Source organism: Branchiostoma lanceolatum, chromosome 2 (assembly GCF_035083965.1).
Source record: "Branchiostoma lanceolatum isolate klBraLanc5 chromosome 2, klBraLanc5.hap2, whole genome shotgun sequence".
Classification (NCBI taxonomy): Eukaryota; Metazoa; Chordata; class Leptocardii; order Amphioxiformes; family Branchiostomatidae; genus Branchiostoma; species Branchiostoma lanceolatum.
In genome coordinates this window covers 23,857,021-23,876,115 of record NC_089723.1, presented here as the reverse complement: position 1 = coordinate 23,876,115, position 19,095 = coordinate 23,857,021, and the positions used below count along the sequence as shown (strand labels likewise).

The 19,095-nt window shown below is 41.7% G+C and overlaps 2 protein-coding genes across 2 annotated transcripts; one reads left to right on the top strand and one right to left on the bottom strand.

Annotated features, from left to right (window-relative positions):
• Positions 1 to 79: 79 nt before the first annotated feature.
• Positions 80 to 16,329, top strand: LOC136428058 (DNA polymerase subunit gamma-1-like). The gene is made up of 23 exons (XM_066417314.1): positions 80 to 1,011; positions 1,401 to 1,596; positions 1,941 to 2,108; positions 2,527 to 2,673; positions 3,986 to 4,091; positions 4,436 to 4,592; positions 5,074 to 5,236; positions 6,794 to 6,924; positions 7,261 to 7,482; positions 7,651 to 7,725; positions 7,942 to 8,050; positions 8,331 to 8,438; positions 8,804 to 9,015; positions 9,552 to 9,669; positions 10,100 to 10,235; positions 11,402 to 11,508; positions 11,802 to 11,941; positions 12,287 to 12,423; positions 12,784 to 12,941; positions 13,341 to 13,475; positions 13,745 to 13,861; positions 14,230 to 14,347; positions 14,767 to 16,329. The coding sequence occupies exons 1-23, from the start codon at positions 434 to 436 to the stop codon at positions 14,874 to 14,876; spliced, it is 3,648 nt and encodes a 1,215-aa protein (XP_066273411.1). The 5' UTR covers positions 80 to 433; the 3' UTR covers positions 14,877 to 16,329.
• On the bottom strand, positions 14,969 to 18,688 carry LOC136428062 (uncharacterized). The gene is made up of 8 exons (XM_066417325.1): positions 18,542 to 18,688; positions 18,256 to 18,335; positions 17,665 to 17,802; positions 17,145 to 17,387; positions 16,624 to 16,774; positions 16,014 to 16,208; positions 15,440 to 15,546; positions 14,969 to 15,248 (listed from the first exon to the last, which is right to left on the bottom strand). Exons 1-8 carry the CDS (start codon positions 18,645 to 18,647, stop codon positions 15,033 to 15,035), a joined length of 1,236 nt encoding a protein of 411 aa, XP_066273422.1. The 5' UTR covers positions 18,648 to 18,688; the 3' UTR covers positions 14,969 to 15,032.
• Between the last annotated feature and the right edge of the window lie 407 nt (positions 18,689 to 19,095).

Here is a 19,095-nt window from a genome sequence, read left to right as displayed (position 1 = left end):
ATAACCAAGTAGGGATTAATTTGATAGCAAAAGTCCCGAGACAGTAATTCAACTTTGACCTTTAAACCCATATTTGCCGCGAAAGTCAAGCATGGAGTCTGAGGTCTGACATTTACCAAACTGGCGTGAAAATATCAAGGTATCTCTCTAAAACCTTAGTTTTCAACCGATTTTGATGCTTCATCATATTGTGTCTATACCCTAGGTTGCACCTACATCGCAAAAGTCTGCATCTCATCTTTGCAAGATGATTATTTCTTCCTGAATCGAAGTGCTGTAATGTGTGGATCATGGGAACAAGATGGGAAATATGATTTTGAAAGACTGCAACTTCAAGCAAAGAACCCTATGTGGAAGAGGTTCTGTAACTCATCCCCGCTTTGTAAGGCCTTGATTGGGTCTTCATTAAACTTTTCTTCAAATAGCTTAAACTATGTCTGCCACGGCCAGACTCATGCCCCTGTGGGCACCAAGGGTGTGCAGCTTTGCCCACCCTGTGCATCCTGTGGTGCAACACAGCTGGGTTCCTGCCATGCAGTATTGTTCCTCTGCCTTCCCAACCCGGATGAATCCCATAGACATCCAGATGCTTTCCAAACCCCTTCATGATCAGATCTTCAAACAGGAACCCACGTATCCAACAGAAGATGTCGAGAGGAGCGTTCATCATCTCAAGACGCACGACTTGTGGGGAAAGGAGACATCGCCTCTTCCAGAAGTTGACTTTAAGTTGCCAGACTTACTGGGCGAGAATATCGATGAACATTTTAAGGAGATAGCAAAACAGCAGAGTAAGCCATATTTGGACGCTGCTCATGTGATCGCAAATAGTCGTCTTCCCACCATGCCTCAGGAGTGGAGGTGGTCCCGAGGATGGACCAGGTATGATAGGACAGGTCAGGTGACCACAGTGGACTACCCTGATGAGGAGGCCATAGTGTTTGATGTGGAGGTGTGCATGAGTGAGGGGGACTTCCCCACACTAGCAACGGCAGCATCACCCAATGCCTGGTAAGTCCAGATATGTCAGTATCATTATCCTGTTTGAAAAGCTAAAGGTTAGAATACCAGTAAAAGATGTAATATCATATCATCTTTATCTAGGGTTGTCTCCTAGGACCCTTACCAGGGTTCAATAAATTATCTTGTTGGGACAGACAATATTTTCACCCCTTCCGTCCAAAAAGTCTAGACTTCACGACATAGAATTGATGAAAATGTATTTTTGCAAGCTATAAATGATAGATTTAACAATGAAAATGAAAAACACGGGCTCCCAAACATTGAGAGGGACGGACAAGAATTTAAAACTGGAGACAGCACTGTCTTTATCCCTTTGTTATATGTACTATGTGACTGAAAAAAAAAGAACGACAGTGGTTCATCCTGTCTTGCTGTAGGTACTCGTGGGTAAGTGACAGACTGATGGAAGACCACTACAGCTGGTCCCCTCGTCCGACCTTAGACGACCTCATCGCCATGGAGACAGCAGTTGGGTCCATCAAACCTGGTGGTGCAGACTGGAGGGAAAAGATTGTGATTGGTCATAACGTCAGCTTCGATAGGAGTTACATCAAAGAGCAATATTTCATGAAGGTGAATTGATACAAGTTGACAGATGTGTTGATTTATATCCCTTTGTTACCATCTGTATGTATACCCCCGGTATCTACTGTTTATAGCTGGTATAACTGCCTTTTGGCACAAGTCAGTGAGTCGCACAACACACCAGCTTTGCAGGCATGCGGTGCAGCAGCAGCTGGTTATATCACACCGAACAACCTGTCACACCTAACCTTTGCACATGTAGCTGTAAGTGTAATGTTTATCTATCTAGTGAGGATGTTACTGCAGTACTTGCCATTTCAGCTTTGAATTTTACCCGCACTTCCCCTTGTATACTGTACCCATCATCATATCCTTCTGACACTACAATGCAGGGTCCTAAGACGAGGTTCCTGGACACCATGAGTCTACACATGGCTATCTCTGGCCTGACCAGCTTCCAGAGAATCCTGTGGCTGGCTAGCAGGGCAGGGAAGAAACAGGGTCTGAAGGATGTTAGGGAGTATACCAGCAAGACAAGGAAACAGTTCAAAGGGAAAGGGGTGAGCACCAAGTCTTTTCAGACCACAGCTGTTCTGCTCTGACTCAATGTAATCTTTAAAAGCAGATATGCGGTTTGTAGCTAAACTTTGTTTTATGTCTGTTTTAGTTGATTTAGCCTCCTCAGCACCCTGCTACATTAACCATGCTTACATGACTATTGCTCCTGGCAGTAAAGAATAGATCAGTGTAAATAACAGATGAAAACATCATCGTTTGGCATTTGGTTGGCGTGTGTATATCACTAGACTTTACCTTAAGTAAGTGGTGAGTTAAATATAGTTTCCATATAATTATATTCAGATGAAGATCACGGGCCAGCTAATGCAAATTGACAACCTGGTATTGCAGTCTTGTTTGGTACATTTTGTATATACATTTTGTATGGCATATCTGTAAAGCTCTTGCCCTTTTTTACAGATTGGAGGCTGGGACTGGCTGAATGTGAGCAGCATCAACAACCTGGGGGACGTCCATGTTTTATACACAGGAGGCCCCAAACTGGAGAAAACTGAGAGGGATGTCTTTGTGAAGGGCACCCTGGAGGACGTCAGAAATCAGTTTCAGGTAATCCTGCAACATCGTGTACGTGTACTGTAGGTCATACTGTGTAGTGAATTTTATGGCTGCCATTTTCTTTGAATTTTTCTAACCAGGCTATCATAATCTGCTTGATGTTTTTGATATACAGTCAAACCTGCCTATAGCGGTTACTCAAGGGACTGGCCAAAATCGACCGTTATGGACAGGTGGCCGCTCTATAGAAACGGTTGATTTCACGAGCAATAAGTGGCACATGTTTTCTGTACCCACTGAGAAACATTTATTCACATCATAAAACCTCCTTGTTCACATACATGTAGTCAAACTTGGTCTACCGACCACTTCCACAAGACGACCCGATGCTCGGCTCAAGATGACTGCTTTCGGTAGGTCCGGATTTTTCCACAAGCAAATAAAGTCCAAGTCGATCCATCGATTCGCCCCCAATCCGGAGCACATGCGACCAAAATGTTGCGAAGACAACCGTGTCATTTTCAATTGCGCGGCGACATCATTTATCAGCAAATAATTGCGGAATTTCACGGTAAAATCAGCCTGTTTGGGTCGGATTCCTTGCCGGGAGAAAAAAAACAACAGCTGCAAGATGGCTTCTGTGAGGTCAAAGGGTCATGGGATAGTCTACTGTAATGTGGGTGCAGCTGCAATGTGTGAGTTATGATTTTACTCTACATTAAATAGTACAAAATGTAAACTTATTTCGTCAAAGAAGTTCTTTGAATAAAGAGCCGAGATTTGAAAGAAGGTTCCCGAATCTTGCGGCGACCATGCGCCGTGACCGTTATCCGCAGTGTTTCCAGACCCGCGGGACCGAAAATCGTGTGGCCGCGACCGCGTTGGACAGGTGACCGCTATAGCCTAATTCTTAATGCTTATGTCAATGGGAAAAATCCAAGGGACCGACAAAAAGTGACCACTATGGGCAGGTGGCCGCTATGCAAAGGTGACCACTAATACAGGTTTGACTGTAGTTCCATTTAGAAAAAGTAAGATATCAGAGAACTCTGAAATGTAAAACTGCATTCAGGAAAAATGGCCAAGACTGGAATTTGGTTGAAATACTTGAAATACTTTTGTACCAAAGCAGCTTTTAAAGGCAATACGGGCGATCGCTGTTTTTGTTTACATCCATGGTATTTGGTGATCTGACTGTTAGGCCAAATGACGTTTAGCAGATTAGATTGCCAATTAACATTTGAATTTTACATCAAACTATTGATTAACATGTAGATTAATCTTTTGCGTTTCACATGATTTTTGCATACCACTGTTTCACTGTTTGCTGCTTGCTGTATTTTCATCAATTTCTATGTTCCAGGAGCTGATGACATATTGTGCCAAAGATGTGAGAGCCACTCATGAAATCTTCAGCATGCAGCTGCCCATGTTTCTGGAGAGGTTTCCTCACCCTGTAACCCTGGCAGGTAAGGAATGTTGAAAATGCTGTCTAGTTAAAGACAGTACTCTCGAATTCAGTACCCTCTATAAATGTCAGAATATTGGCAACACAGGAGGGACAAAGCCATGTGTATAGTGCTTTAATAACATGGGGAACAGTTTTAAGAATGAGGCCATACTGTCCCTTGGAAATTTATTGCTGGCAGTTCCTCAAAAGTATGTTTTTTGCACGGGTATTTAACATGAGCAAACCATGTAAAAGCACAATTTTCTGCTGACGACCACACAATACTCTCTACTTTCACTCATTCCTTATAATTGAACACTTTGAAAGAGCAGAGCTCAAAGGTAAGTTGCTTCTTCTCCCCAGGAATGTTGGAGATGGGTCAGTGCTACCTGCCTGTGAACAGTAACTGGGAGCGGTACCTGCGAGATGCCGACGAAACCTTCCAGGATCTGCAGAAGGAGATGAAGCTGTCGCTCATGCACCTGGCTAACGACGCCTGCCAGCTGATGCACGACAACAGGTGCACAGTACAGTGCTATAAGGAGAGCATTAGTCATACTGGCTAACAAAAACCTGGATACTATCCTTCATACTCCTGGCTCTCCATTTTTGCCTGCTTTCCATGGTAATCAAGCAAAAAGGGAAAAAGGGTGCTAACTACAGAGGATGGTACCCAGGCTACAAAATCTATGCATTCAGAGATCAAGATTCAAGTTTTGATGATGAGGACATGTCTCAGTGCTTGAAACTGAATGCTGCCACAATGGTTAAATGCTTTGAAAAACTTGAAGTCTTTGTACCTTCAAGTCAGTTGTTATACAATATGGACACCTCTCAAACTGTACAGTAGGTAATGTTATGTCTGTGAAAATGACGTTTGAATGTTTAACAGCTGCTGTCAGTCTTCTAAAGGACGCACTTTACACACACATCTGATTATTTTTCATAAGATGCATTACAGTTACTAGTGATGCTACGTTTGTTATCTATTTTTATGATAGATACCAGGAGGACCCTTGGTTGTGGGAGTTGGACTGGTCCACCCAGGAGCTCACATTGAAAAAGGAAACTGCCAAGAAGAAGAGGGTAAAAGTTGAGAAGACAACTGACGAAGGCAAAGACCAGAATGATAAATCTGAAAGGAAAAGTACAAAGAAAAAGAAAGTAAGTACTTTGTGTGTCAAACAGCGGTTGTCCATTTTTCTGCATATATTTCTTATTCTTCAAAGTGTCATGAAGTTGAAATATTCTTTTTAACCTGTGATATATTATCAGTACCAAATACACATTGGTCATATTATCAGTGCCAAATACTTATTGGTCATTTTCCCTTCAGTAATAATCATTTTGAATGATTTAGCAACTTAAGTCGGGTTGCATCTAAGTTTTGAAACTGGTTGTTGCAATCTTTTGATCAGGAACAATCATGAGAAATAAAAACTGTTTTGATATGACCTTTTGTGTGCTTTGACGATACTTATCAAGACATTTGCATGTCTCCTCATGTCTATGAATGGAAATGTAAAATCAAGGCACCTTCTTAAATGCTTACTTCATAATGTAAAGTTCTTGAGTAAAGTGTGAATTATGTTACGCCAAAAATAATTACTCAAGCAACTGGATAAGATTTTGAAACAGTCAGACGTTTCAGACAGTATCCACTGTCTTTCGTCAGTGACTAACGATAGGACTGAGAACACCAGCTTTATACCAAAACTCTGAATAGATATGTTAATGAGGTAAAGACAATTTAGGATGTCTTGAAGTAGTCTTCAAAAAGAAGATTAACTCAAGACAAAGTTATGCCAATAGTTCAATTAGCTACTGTTGTTCTAGTACAGTAACTAAATGTTGCTTGTCCGGGGGTGGGGGGTGGTGGGCAGTGCATTATCCCAGGTGCCTGAAAGTTGAACGCGTAGACCGCCTTTCCTGTTGAGGGCGGGGTTGTACATCCTCTCATATATTGCTTCTCTAATTCCCCGTTCGAACCAGCGTTCTTCACGATCTAGGATGTCCGTGGATTCGAAATTGAATGAGTGTCCCTGGTTGTGTTTTAGATGGTGGTAAATGGCAGAGGAGTAGCGGTTAGCGCTCTTTCTGCAATGTTCCTTGTACCGTTCTTTTAGTGGTCGACTTGTCTCCCCAATGTACATGTTATTGCAGTTCGGTTCCTCACATTTCAGTTTGTAGATGACATTGGCTTTGATGCCTTTTTCAGGCCTGTCTTTTGGATGGACTAGTTTCTGCCTGAGAGTTGAGTGAGGTTTGAAGTTAGTGGCAATGTTGAAGTTTTGGAAGATACGTCTGAGTTTTTCCGATACTCCTTGGACGTAGGGAATGGTAATGTTGACCTTGTTTCTGTTGGTCAATGGTCTGCACTGGTCCCACCCCCGGACAAGCAACATTTAGTTACTGTACTAGAACAACAGTAGCTAATTGAACTATTGGCATAACTTTGTCTTGAGTTAATCTTCTTTTTGAAGACTACTTCAAGACATCCTAAATTGTCTTTACCTCATTAACATATCTATTCAGAGTTTTGGTATAAAGCTGGTGTTCTCAGTCCTATCGTTAGTCACTGACGAAAGACAGTGGATACTGTCTGAAACGTCTGACTGTTTCAAAATCTTATCCAGTTGCTTGAGTAATTATTTTTGGCGTATCTTATTACCTGGATGTCTAACCTTCATCAACGTGTGAATTATGTTGTTTGGATTGCAGAAGAAGGGAAAGAAAGAGGAAGCTGAAGAAGTTGAAGAGCAGGAGGAGACAGAGGAGGATCGGGTCCAGATAGTGCTGGGGACTGCAGACAGACTGCCTAAGATTAAAAGACACATGCCTGGATATCCTGCGTGAGTCTAAGTCTGTCTTTATCACATCAGCCTCTTGCTTAACACAATAGTGGCCTATCTTGGAGTGAAAAGGGGAGATTTAGTGCTGATATTGCGGTCTGCAGTTCATATTCTATTTCATTGTCTTTGATTGGTTGTGCCTTCAGGCAATATTGACCATTGTAAAATCCTAATTGACATCAGCCGTACAGCTTCAGCTAAGGCTAAACAGTCTTATACGACAGTCTCTGCAGTTTAGGGAACATCTGAAAGGTTACTCAAGACTGTTTTTCAAATCCACTTTTCATCTGCACTCTTACCACACAGGATAACATAACTCCTAACGTATGTTTGCAGTTGGTACCGAGACCTGTGTCCCAAACTGACCGGCGCCTGGTCTCCTGGACCAAACCTCATCAGTGCACAAGCACGAGTCACCCCCAAACTGTTACGGCTCCGTTGGGACGGCTTCCCGCTGCACTACGAGGCCAGCCAGGGCTGGGGGTACCTGGTGCCAGGGAGAACAGACAACATGGAGGGGGCAGATGAACAGGAGGGGGGCAGGAACGTCCCTACCAAGTAAGGGGTCGCTGGAAAATCAAACCATTCTTTGATTTGGTAAAGTAAAAAAAAAGGTTAGTGTAGGTTATGAAAGCATCTGTTTGTTGACATTGATGGTCTCTGAAAAAATTCGACTCTTTTTTTTTTTCCTTATTGACATGACATGTGCATGTTACATGTTTTCAGGGCAGTTTTTGATGTGTACAAGGAATACTTAAAGCAGAGGAGGGACAATAAGGATAAAGAGCCACTTGACCAAAGGTAATTTTAATATTCTATTCCATATTTCAGAATTCTTAGTTTCATTTTTTCTAGGTCTACTAGGGAAGATACGGAAATTGGAGAAAGTGGGGAAAATAAGGGTGAGTAGGAAACGTAGGAAAGCTAGGGAAGTTTTCTGGAAAAGTAGGGAAATAAGGGAAATAAGAGAAAGTAGGGAATAAGGAAAGTAGAGAAATATGTTTTCCATTTCTCCAGGTACAGTGGCTGGGCAAGTGATGACATGTGGGACCACATCCTGGACCTGTCACAGAAAGCCAAGGGGGAGGGGAATGGAGAGGGGGAGGAGGCTCCCATCTATGACTCAGTGAGATCTATTATACTTGATGTGCAAATCAACAATACACAGACAACTTAAAGTTTCAATGTGTGATGATGTGCACATGTACATGTACAACATGTACTTTGCTTTATTTGATAACTTTCTCCCTACCATCCACGCATGCACACAATTTTTATTGTCTACAGAGTATGTTTAGACAACAGCAGAGAGATGGTAATCATGAACCTCCAAAGTTTAAATAAAGGAAAAAAATTGTCAACTCCAGGTGTGGTAGATATGTGATGACCTTATGACATGTCTCCAGAGTGTCCTGTACAGTAATGGAGAGAGTGCACCAGAGTTCCACCGAGGGGCGGGGCCCTACAATGATGTGGATCTGCCTGGAGTGTGGTTCTTCAGACTTCCTCACAAGGTCAGTACAAGTTACCTAGACAGGGATGAGAACAATGTGAGAAAACAGTTGCCGACTGAGATGCTTTGGTTATGTTGTACCAACCTCCTTGGTTGTACTATGTGAAAACTGTCTCCAGGACCTGTCCCCCCATCCCAATCTCCAAGTTTGCTTGTTAGTAAAAATATTTCACCCCGTCCGTCCCCTAAAGCTGAATTTCGTGACATGAAATTGATGAAACTTAAAATAATAAATTTAAGTAAAGGCTCTAATCATCAACATTGCTAATTTTTACAAATCTTCTTCAGTTATTTATTGGTTGCAGTAGGTTAACGGAATAGTTTTAATCATCACCAGTTGTAAATGGCAAAGATGTCTGCCTTTAGGATGGAGCCAAGTTCAAGGTGGGAAACCCTTTAGCGAAGGACTACCTGAACAAGATGGAGGACGGCACCCTGACGGCGGCTGCAGGGGGTCCAGCTAACAGGACCCTGGAGGTCAACAAGATGGTGTCCTTCTGGAGGAACGCACGGGACAGGATCACATCACAGATGGTCGTGTGGCTCAAGAAGAAAGAGTTACCTCGTATCGTATCAAGGTGAATTCATTATTTTGTTGAGGTGGCTGGCAAAGTTAAGTTAGTTAAAGTGTCCCATACATCTTGATCAGATGCATTGGGGTGGCGCCCATCTCCATTTCTGTAGCCCTTTGGCCACACAAGTGTAAGTCACTACAGCAGGGGGCTGGTCCGCTGGTAGTGATGTGTGTTTAACTTCCATACTCTTTCCCAAATGCTGAGTGCTAAGCAGAGAAAGCAGTATGTACCATTTTTAGAGTCTTTGGTATGACCCGGCCGGGGTTCGAACTCACGACCTACCGTATGCAAGGCGAACACTCTACCCATTAGGCCATTGCACCGGCTGACAAAGAGGATCATGATTAATCCGAGAACATTGTCTCAGATACCTCCCATTCCAGCACTGTACTGTCAGCCCAAAATAGAAATAAATATTGAATTTGACTGAAAACAACTTTTGCTAGCCAGTAGTGCTTGTACCATGTCATTTTTGTGATTGTTGATTTATCAACATTTTAATTTAGCATTGATACATCATGTAACATTATCTCTGACAGAAATCCTGACTATGAGGAGGAGGGGTTTTATGGAGCAATCATTCCCAGAGTCATCACAGCTGGTACGGTCACACGCAGGGCTGTGGAGCCAACATGGCTGACGGCAAGTAATGCCAGGGTAAGTATGGTAACAAATTTCACTCACAGCTGATGAACGTGATGTTGTCAGCAGCAGGCAGCAAACTAGTGTGGCATTGAAGTAGAACATTACATATTACAAAATAACTGAATAAATCCTGTTAAGAGTTTCAGATAGCATCTTTTATCTTTTATAACACATTCAAGTACATGTATCAGTTCAGATACTCATTTGTATACAGGTTCCACATGTCTTCAAACTCATTGTCAATCCTTTACGAAAGAGAGTGTATACTACCTAAAACGTCTGACTCTTTAGAGAATTTGTCAAGTGGCTTGATCCATTTTATTTTATTCAAATTGCAACGGCAATTTGGTATTACGTTTAGTCCTAATGAGTGTTATACTTATCAATTAGAGACATGGTTAAGGAGAATATTGCAAAGTCCAATTCTTTGTTCCCCTCCCAGCCTGACCGAGTAGGAAGTGAGCTGAAGGCCATAGTTCAGGCTCCACCTGGGTACCACTTCATCGGCGCTGACGTGGACTCACAGGAGCTGTGGATCGCTGCAATCCTAGGCGATGCAAACTTTGCAGGTTTCCATGGTAACCATTTCTTTTTCATTTTTTGATAGAAAGTTACTGATGTTGTTGCTGTTACCTGTAAGATGTCTGATGCATGTGTTGCTTTAGTCAAGTCAAGTCAAAGTCTATTGCGTAACAATTGTAACTGGTACAGTACTAGTGTAAGGCAAAGTTTTTTATGATCACTGGCTAGTTACATTAATCTAGTGCAATCTACATGGAGATTGTAAGCTATTCAATATTTGTAGAAGACACAATGAGGTGTATGTCTACTACATATGTCAGCTACATAATATGTTGATACTCCTAAGTCGTTGTTTTATGTATGGAGGTGTATAGAGTCCATTCCGAGTCACCGCGAGGGTTTTATAATAATATTTGTAATCATTTTGAAAAATTTCTAATAAAAGAATATCTGACTGACAATAGTTCTAAATTTTCTAAAAGATCAAATACAAAAATATGAATTTATTTGAATTTGATAAGATAATTTAGAAATATTTTGAAAGTAACTGTACAAAAACCTCTTTATTTGTAATAATTTCTAAACATCTATGTGATTATTTAACTTTTAGAAATATTAACAGAAAATGGTAGAAAATGGTTAACAATGGTAGAATGGTGATTGCCCCCATAAAAGTAGGTGCTAATCCGGCCCTTCTGTCTGCCTTTGTACATCTTTAGACTTAACTGCGGGACGCTGTTGGGTCCTTTGTGGAAAGCATTCTTCCCTAAACTTCGCAAGGATGTGTGAATTACTTTCTTCCCAGCCCTCTGACCTATTTATAGAGATGTTACAAATAATGGTAGAAAATGGTAAGAAATTGTAAAAAATTGTAAATAATGGTAGAATGCTGTTACCATTATTTAGAAACCATTGTAAATATCATATTCTACATCATGAATATTTCTAAAGTTTTAGAAAACTTAAGAAATATTTAGAAAGTTGAAATCACATTCAAAATATTTCAAAAGTGTCAAATCTCTTACACAAATAATAACAATACCTTGAAAATAGTTCTAAATTATGACAATAACAACCCTCGCGGTGACTTGGAATGGACTCTATGTGATATGTGTATGAACTTTAAGTTGGAAGTCAGGGCCCTTTTGGAAATCCTGCATGAACAATCTGTATCATGATGCAGGATTTGTACAATATGTTTTGAACTCATTTGTCTGTGCAGGCTGCACTTCCTTTGGCTGGATGACTCTACAGGGGAAGAAGAGCAGTGGAACAGACCTGCACAGCAAGACAGCCTCCACCATCGGGATAAGTAGAGATCATGCAAAGGTGTGTAGTACTTCTATAGTTAGTTTATTTGCAAGTTTGTGCCTGAAGGCTGATTGTGAGTATGTGGACTTTGGAAACATTCATATGGTAGAGACATAGGAAACATACATGTGACAAGGACATTGATTGACATTGATGTAACAAGAAACTTATTCAAATACTACTGTTGGGTATATTACCTACAAACTCTCACTTCTTGTCTGTGTGGCTTTATGACAAACTGCATAAGGACATAAAGCATGGTAATTATGTTTATCCATTTGTTCTTCTTCACTTGTTTCCCTTCTGTCCAGGTCTTCAACTATGGCCGTATCTATGGAGCTGGGCAGCCGTTTGCTGAGAGGCTGCTGCTTCAGTTTAACCACCGTATGACTCAGGAGGAGGCTGGGGAGAAGGCCAAGCAGATGTACGCTGCCACGAAGGGGGTCCGAGAGTAAGTGCACTCACTGGGATATGTGGCATGATTCATCAAAAATTTTGTGACACTCATTCATGGAGGTATTGTCATCAGTTGGTGTGTTTGTCTTGGTGTGCGTCCACAGTTTTGTGAATATGTGTGTGGCAGCAAGGCAGAAGTGGTGTAATAGGATGCTTGGAGCATTGGAGGCATGGTTTAACTTGGTTGCTTGGATGACTAATGGCTACACCCACACAGTAATGTCATGTCGTTAGGGTTTCCCACTTACATGTAGAGCTTGTCACAATAATGTTCAGCCAATTATATAAGGCTCTGAAGCAAGCTTAGATCATTCACAGTTTCTTTGTTTGGCTGCTACAGATATAAACTAACTGAAGAAGCCCAGCAGGCTTTGGCAGAGCTGGGAGGGACGACACAGTCAGGTACAGAGTGGGTCTCCCTGGCCGAGGTGCGCAGCTTGTCCAGGGCTGTCAAGAAGAAGCTGTTCCTGGGCTCAGGTAGTTTGGACATGGGGTTCTAGTAGTAGTCTGAATTAATTCCTCCTCTCTAGTACAATCCTGATAATTTAACAGTTCCTCGTGCATCTTTTACTTGTAGTAGTAGTACAAAAAATGTAGTAGTGGTATCCAGTATTTGATTATTATAGATGTGTAATGTTTTCTGGCATATGTCTATTCTATTGTAAAAATTGACTTTGGATTATAAAGCATTCAGGCAGATAAAAATAATCTGTAAAATTTCTTCTCAATTCTAATGTCTCAAATTCTAATTGTCCATTTGGACAATTTTTTTGTTGTTTCGGTGTTTTGAGTCCATTCAAGTACTTGGTTCTAAAGATAAGTGGTCAAACATTTCAGGTCAGCTGGACATCATTGCTGGTAGACGCTGGGTAGGTGGGACTGAGTCGGAGATGTTCAACAAGTTGGAAAGCATCGCAAACTCAGAGGAACCGCGGACACCGGTCTTGGACTGCCGCATCAGTAGAGCTCTGGAACCTACCTACGTTAAGGGCGAGGTAAGGTCTATGTTCTGATTGTTTGCTGTTGAAAAGCTGCTGAACTACAAACACTTCTGGAGACATTCTATCTGGCTTGTGTACGTCTGCATGGAATTAAATTTCAAAATCTTGGAATCTTGGAATCTCAGAACCTTTGAATCTTTGAATCTTTAAATTCCTTGCTGGACATTGTGTCCTTGGGAAAGGCACTTAACACGAGTTTCCTCACTCCACGCAGGTAAAACAAATTGGTAGCTGACTTCAGTTGGCAGTGGAAGCAGAGAGTTGGACTCCACTTTTCAATACCATGCCCTAGGCACAGTGGACAACAACCCAATGGCCTCAAAAAAGCCTATGGGACTACTGTTATCTTTTAATTCCCTTTCTTACCGAGTGTTTGTTGCCTACTATGTGCAGTTTGTCACCAGTCGTGTAAACTGGGTGGTTCAGAGTTCTGCTGTAGACTACCTGCACCTCATGCTGGTGTGCATGCGCTGGCTCTTCAACAAGTACAACATCGACGGGCGCTTTTGTATCAGCATCCATGATGAGGTACTCAGTCTCTACATATGATATAACCCACAATGTCGTCAGGTACAGTTGTAGTAATTGGCAATTATTTGTGAGAGACAAGACAAGACAAGGGCATTCGTTATTTGCTCAATATGCAAACCTTTTTAAACACTAGAGGTTTGTGAGGAAATGGAGTGATAAGTCTGATGCAAGCCATGTGTATCAAAGCATCATCATGCCCATCTTTTCTTATCACTGTTAAAAGAGCATAAGTACTATATGTTGATAACACTACTTTAATTGTTCAGGTACGCTACCTTGTGCGGAGCGAGGACAGACATCGGGCAGCCCTGGCCCTACAGATCACCAACCTGCTGACAAGGAGCATGTTTGCCTTCAGACTGGGCATGAATGATCTTCCTCAGGTACAGCTTTATTCATAGCATGTAGTCTTGAAGAACTGCATATTCTATAGCAGCTGTTTTCTTTATTTGTCAACACTCTTGTATATGAACAAAAACTTTCAGAAAACATCTGACATATGTTAAGTGATAACCATTTCTTGAACTGTTACTGTAGAGAATGTATTATTGACAGATCTTCCAAGCAGTGCACAGAAAGAAATCCTACCAAGTCATCGAGTGTCCTAGTGTTGTTAATGTCCGAGCTGTTGAGTAGGTATAACTGAGATATGAAACATGAAACCCTAGCCATCATTAACTCTACTGGTGGTTGGCTATCAGACAGTGGCTTTGCAATGGAAACTTTAAGGACTTATTCTTTTGATATTCAGTCTGTAGCCTTCTTCAGTGCTGTGGATGTGGACACTGTCATGAGGAAAGAGGTGAACATGGACTGTAAAACCCCCTCCAACCCACATGGACTCACCCGGGGCTATGGCATCCCCCCAGGTAGGGAAACTGGTGAAATGGAAATAGTCGGACTTAAATTTCCTGTCTGTATAGGAATTGCTAACAAAACATCTTTAGCTGTTGTAATGTACAGCGTCCAGGGTTTGCATCTGCCCTTTCACGGGGAAGCTTTGGGCCTCATATCTTTAACCTCAATCTGCAAACCCAAACACATACAGTAGGGGGTTGTCCCTGCGAACTTAACTAAAATGTGAGCCATGGCAGAGCTGTAATGTTATTGCTCTATTTGCCATTGAAAATCTACCAAGCAGCTCCTCATTAAGGTGGACAGCTGCTTTACCTTTACATCATCCAAATATAATTATATCATAATATACAAATATTGTAAATATGCATTTAACAAAACATTAATTTTAGTGAATGCAAACTTTTATTAGAGCATGTTTTGTTCTTCACAGGAGATGCTCTGGACATCTACCAAATTCTGGAGAAGACAAACAGCAGCCTGAGAAAAGAAGATCAGCATAAAGAGAAGAAATCAAACAATAGGGTTTCTGTAGGACAATAAGATCCTTCGGTTGTTAAGGAAGTTAGGAAAGATCGCTATTTTTTGTACAACATTTTTTAATTGTATAAAGAAATGAAGAATAAGTCATCAACTGAGATTTATAACCCTTGATGCTTTAATTGCAAGGTATGAGATGCCACACAACAACTAGCTGTGTCAATATGCGTACACCTTAGTTGAAGGAGGAAGGTGGCTAGCCTTGTATTGGTCAAGTGCTTTCTGGGCAATCTCTGGTCCAACTGGGGTCAGGTCAAATGGGCTGATGCTGCTGTCCAAGGGGAAGCTGTAGGTCTCTCCGAACATTGTGACCGTCACGTCAGCACGGTTGTAGCCTCCGGTGGTGAAGTCATAGGAGCTTCCATCCACCATTACCTACAGTTACGGGGATACAATTACCAAACTTAACAGTTATAGATTGGTAGTTGGTCATAGTAAGCCTGTACAGGTAAAAGGTGATACCTGTGTTTTAAAGCCAAGGGTGATATTGGATTTCTTTCCAATTGATATACATATATCTTGAACAGCACTTTTTGTAGATTTGAGAAGCAGTGACTACACCATACCTGGTCTATGACAAAGTCCTGGTTCTGAGCAGGAATGGTGGTGACCCAGAAGTGGCTCTGAAGAGCTGCTTGATAAGCAGTTACAGCCGTGTTGAATGTGGTACAATCTGCAGACAGAAGAGTAGATATATCTAAAATGTTATATATATATATAAATACTGTTATCTCGGGACACCGTTGTTAACAGAAAAGGAATATCATAGAATCATAAAAGGTTAGCTAAAGTGAAAATACAAGTTTTTAAGCTGGTCAACTGGAGGACAACTATATATAAATGCTGGTTCAATGTTTAGGCTACTTTTATTTCAATACTTTATTGAAGTAACTTTTGATGTTGTTTAACACTATACACAGTAAGGAACTTAAAGTTTAAGGTGGCTATATTTCTACTGTAGGGAGAATTAGACATTTTTCGTTTCATTTTTATGTTCATTGTGATCACAAGGTGTAGAACTAGACAGTATGACATGTTGTCATTTTAAGTTCATGTTGAAAAGGAAAAGCTGAAACAGTAAACTTAGAAATGCTGTGAATGATTTATGAATTACAGTAAAATATACCAGTAGATCCTCACATTGCTGCTGCAGCCACGTGGAGTCACAGATGTTTCCACAGGATGACATGAAGCCCATACAGGCGTCACCGCCTTCACTCTGCAGCTGAGAACACGAAGGCTCACTGCGCACTTGACTTCGGGCTTCACGTCGCACTTGGCGTCTCGCGTGACGTTTCGCGTAATATGCCAAAACGACATCCCTCTTCTTCTTGCCTGTATGGAAACAGTTAAACCATGACTGGTGAGGTCTATGGCAAAGATAGCACCTCAGACTTGATAGACTGGCCATCAACCTCTTGAGTTTCCTGTAACTTATTAAAGTTTACTAATCATGCATGATGTATGATATCTTGCTTTCAGTTTTGTACTGCTACATGTAAGTCAGTCTGCTTCAGTTCTTCCTGACAGATCATATTTGAGCAGATGTAGCAGTTGGGCTTGTTTTTAGCATATTTGGTGATGTTTTACATGTTTTTTCTGGAGGTACAAACTTTTTACAGATGCCGACTTAGCAGGTGCCAAAATTATGCACCTCCGGAGGAACGTACAAATCAAGCCTTACTGCTACATGTTCTTGGTGATAAGATTGCATCTACACAAGAATGAAATAGAGGGCAATTATGCTTACCGAAGAGGCCACCAATTAGATTTCCAAGGTCACCGATAGCTCCACTGATGGAGTCTCCAATGTCGACAGCAATGTCCCCGATATCTCCAAGTCCATCCACCAGGAAGTTCCCCACATCCAAGGCTGCATCACCCAGGAAGTTGCCTACATCCTGCAAATTCATAGAAGGCCAAAGTTTGGTGAAGGTTTAGTGGTAACCACTGTTTTTCCTCCACTGTATCCAGATCTTTTAACCTTGCACAGGACACATACAGGTATTTTGCAACCTGTGGTCCGTTTCTTATTAAAAAGATATATGGAGTATACATTTGGAAGTATCATTATCATTGCAGAGCAACCATTGCTGTTCTTTCCATTAGTTACATAGCGGATGCTGTCTGAAACGTCTGACTGTTTCATAATTTTATGCTGGAGTAACTTTTTGTCCAAGTGCTGTATTCATTTTTCCCCAACAACTGTGTCTTGATAATTGTCTTATGAGCTTTATACTGAAACTTTGCCAGAAGGATTGGGTTAAATACCTGCACTCCATCCCAAATACTGGTCCCAAGGCTACCGACAGCATCTCCAACCTCGTTACCAATGTTCACAAACACGTTGCCTACATCCAAGACCGTGTCCAGAACGTCAGTCCCGATGCCGACTAGGAAGTTATCCCAGTTGTTCAGGTCTAGAGCATCGACGATGGCATCAGGTACATCGAGGACGGCGTCAAGGGCAGAGTTGAACAGGCCTGGGATCTTATTTGTGAAAAAGTCCTCCACCTAGAAACAGGAAATATCACATGAAATATGCCGTCTTGAGTGAGTGGTGATCATAATGCGAGCCAAAGAAAGTATTAAGCAAACAAAGCTAAAAAGACAATAAGTATCTGTAAATTGTACTGTATGTAACGTGGCTTTATGATTGGTTATTGTGTTAAAAAAAAGTCGTAGTTTGTGTTTGTATATTGTGAAACCAGGGGTGCCTGAAAAACAGACTTGCCTGTGTGTATTTTCCCTGTATAGATATGTAAAATGAAAGTAACAAAAAAATAAGTACCATCATAGCGATGCCCTCCCACAGGTTTGGTGCGCAGCTATCGGCCTTAGCCTTACATCGTGACTCCACACATGACTTGCACTGGGTTTTGATGCTGTTCTCCACGATGACGACGCAGTCAGCCTTTGTTGTATTCACCTAGAATTGCAAATAGCCAATTAGAGTGTTACTAGAACCGAAGAAGCCACCACGACGTACCCCGACTTTCCCTCATTCACGGACGAACAGAAACCTGAACTCACTTTCCTGTTGATGTTAAAATCACAGAACCCACAAATGATGGAAAAAGTGGGGCTTTTTGTCTTCCTATGCTTAAAAATGTTAGCCTGGAATCCATCCTATTTAGCTTCCGGCCACTACCCTAGCTCCGCTGCGCTACCCAAGCTCCGCTGGCAGCCAACACTGGTATTTTAGTAGTCTCTTGTTACAATGAATTTAATGTCAGTCACTGTCCTTGTAGCCTTCGGGCATTAACTTACAAATAAACTTTGTTCTTCATTATTCGTTGGGAAGGGATTGGAGGGAGAGGAAAGTCCATGCAAAGACACAAGCCCTAGAAGGATAAGGAGATATGCATCGAACTATCCCCACCTGTTCGGCGGCAGAAACGAGACTTTGTCCGGCGACTTTGATGGAGTCTTGAAGGACGGGAAGACTGGATTGGCGAATCACTGTGATGAAAAGTTAGGAAAGTTATCTTTCACAAAACTGCAACAGTCACAAAGACATAGTATCCAAAATTAGTTCTGTGGCAACTGCGGTGGCAAAAAAAAGGATTGTACAATTAAGTTGTGGGCACAGAAATATCCGTATGAAGTTTGAAAAGCTTGATGACTTGGCACTAGAACCAGATAGTATAAACGTTCGGACACCTTACCCTGGAGACTGCTCGCCGGCAGGGAAAGATACCCAGCCTGTCTGCGGACCGAGGGTCCCCCGGACACCGCGCACACCAGGAGTGTCAGGCACAGCAGCTTCCACATGGCTGATACAATGGGCAGCGAGAGTATCTGAAGAGGTCCTTCGGCTTCCTACACGCTTTATACTCGAAGAAGAGGCACTTTAATCTCTACTGTCTGTTGACATAGCCTTCCGATAAACACGTGTGTGGTTCCCATGTTGTGTCAAACATTGCATATTGATGTTATTTATTTCCGACAGCACATTCCCCCAAGTCATCCTTGTTGCCATCGTCGCCATGTTGTCATCAGTATTGGCGATTATTCTGACCGCCAAGTACCTACACTCATAGCCGGCCACTAGTCTCAAAGTTCGTGAGAAAGCCACATCTTGAATTTTCATACTTTAGCTATCTTATCTGCCAACCGAAAATAGTTGTTTTACGCGCCGTTGTTGGTTACTTAAACAAATCGCTACGTTTGTATTTTCTGATATTATAATCTGGCATCCTGTCCAGATCTTCAACAGGGC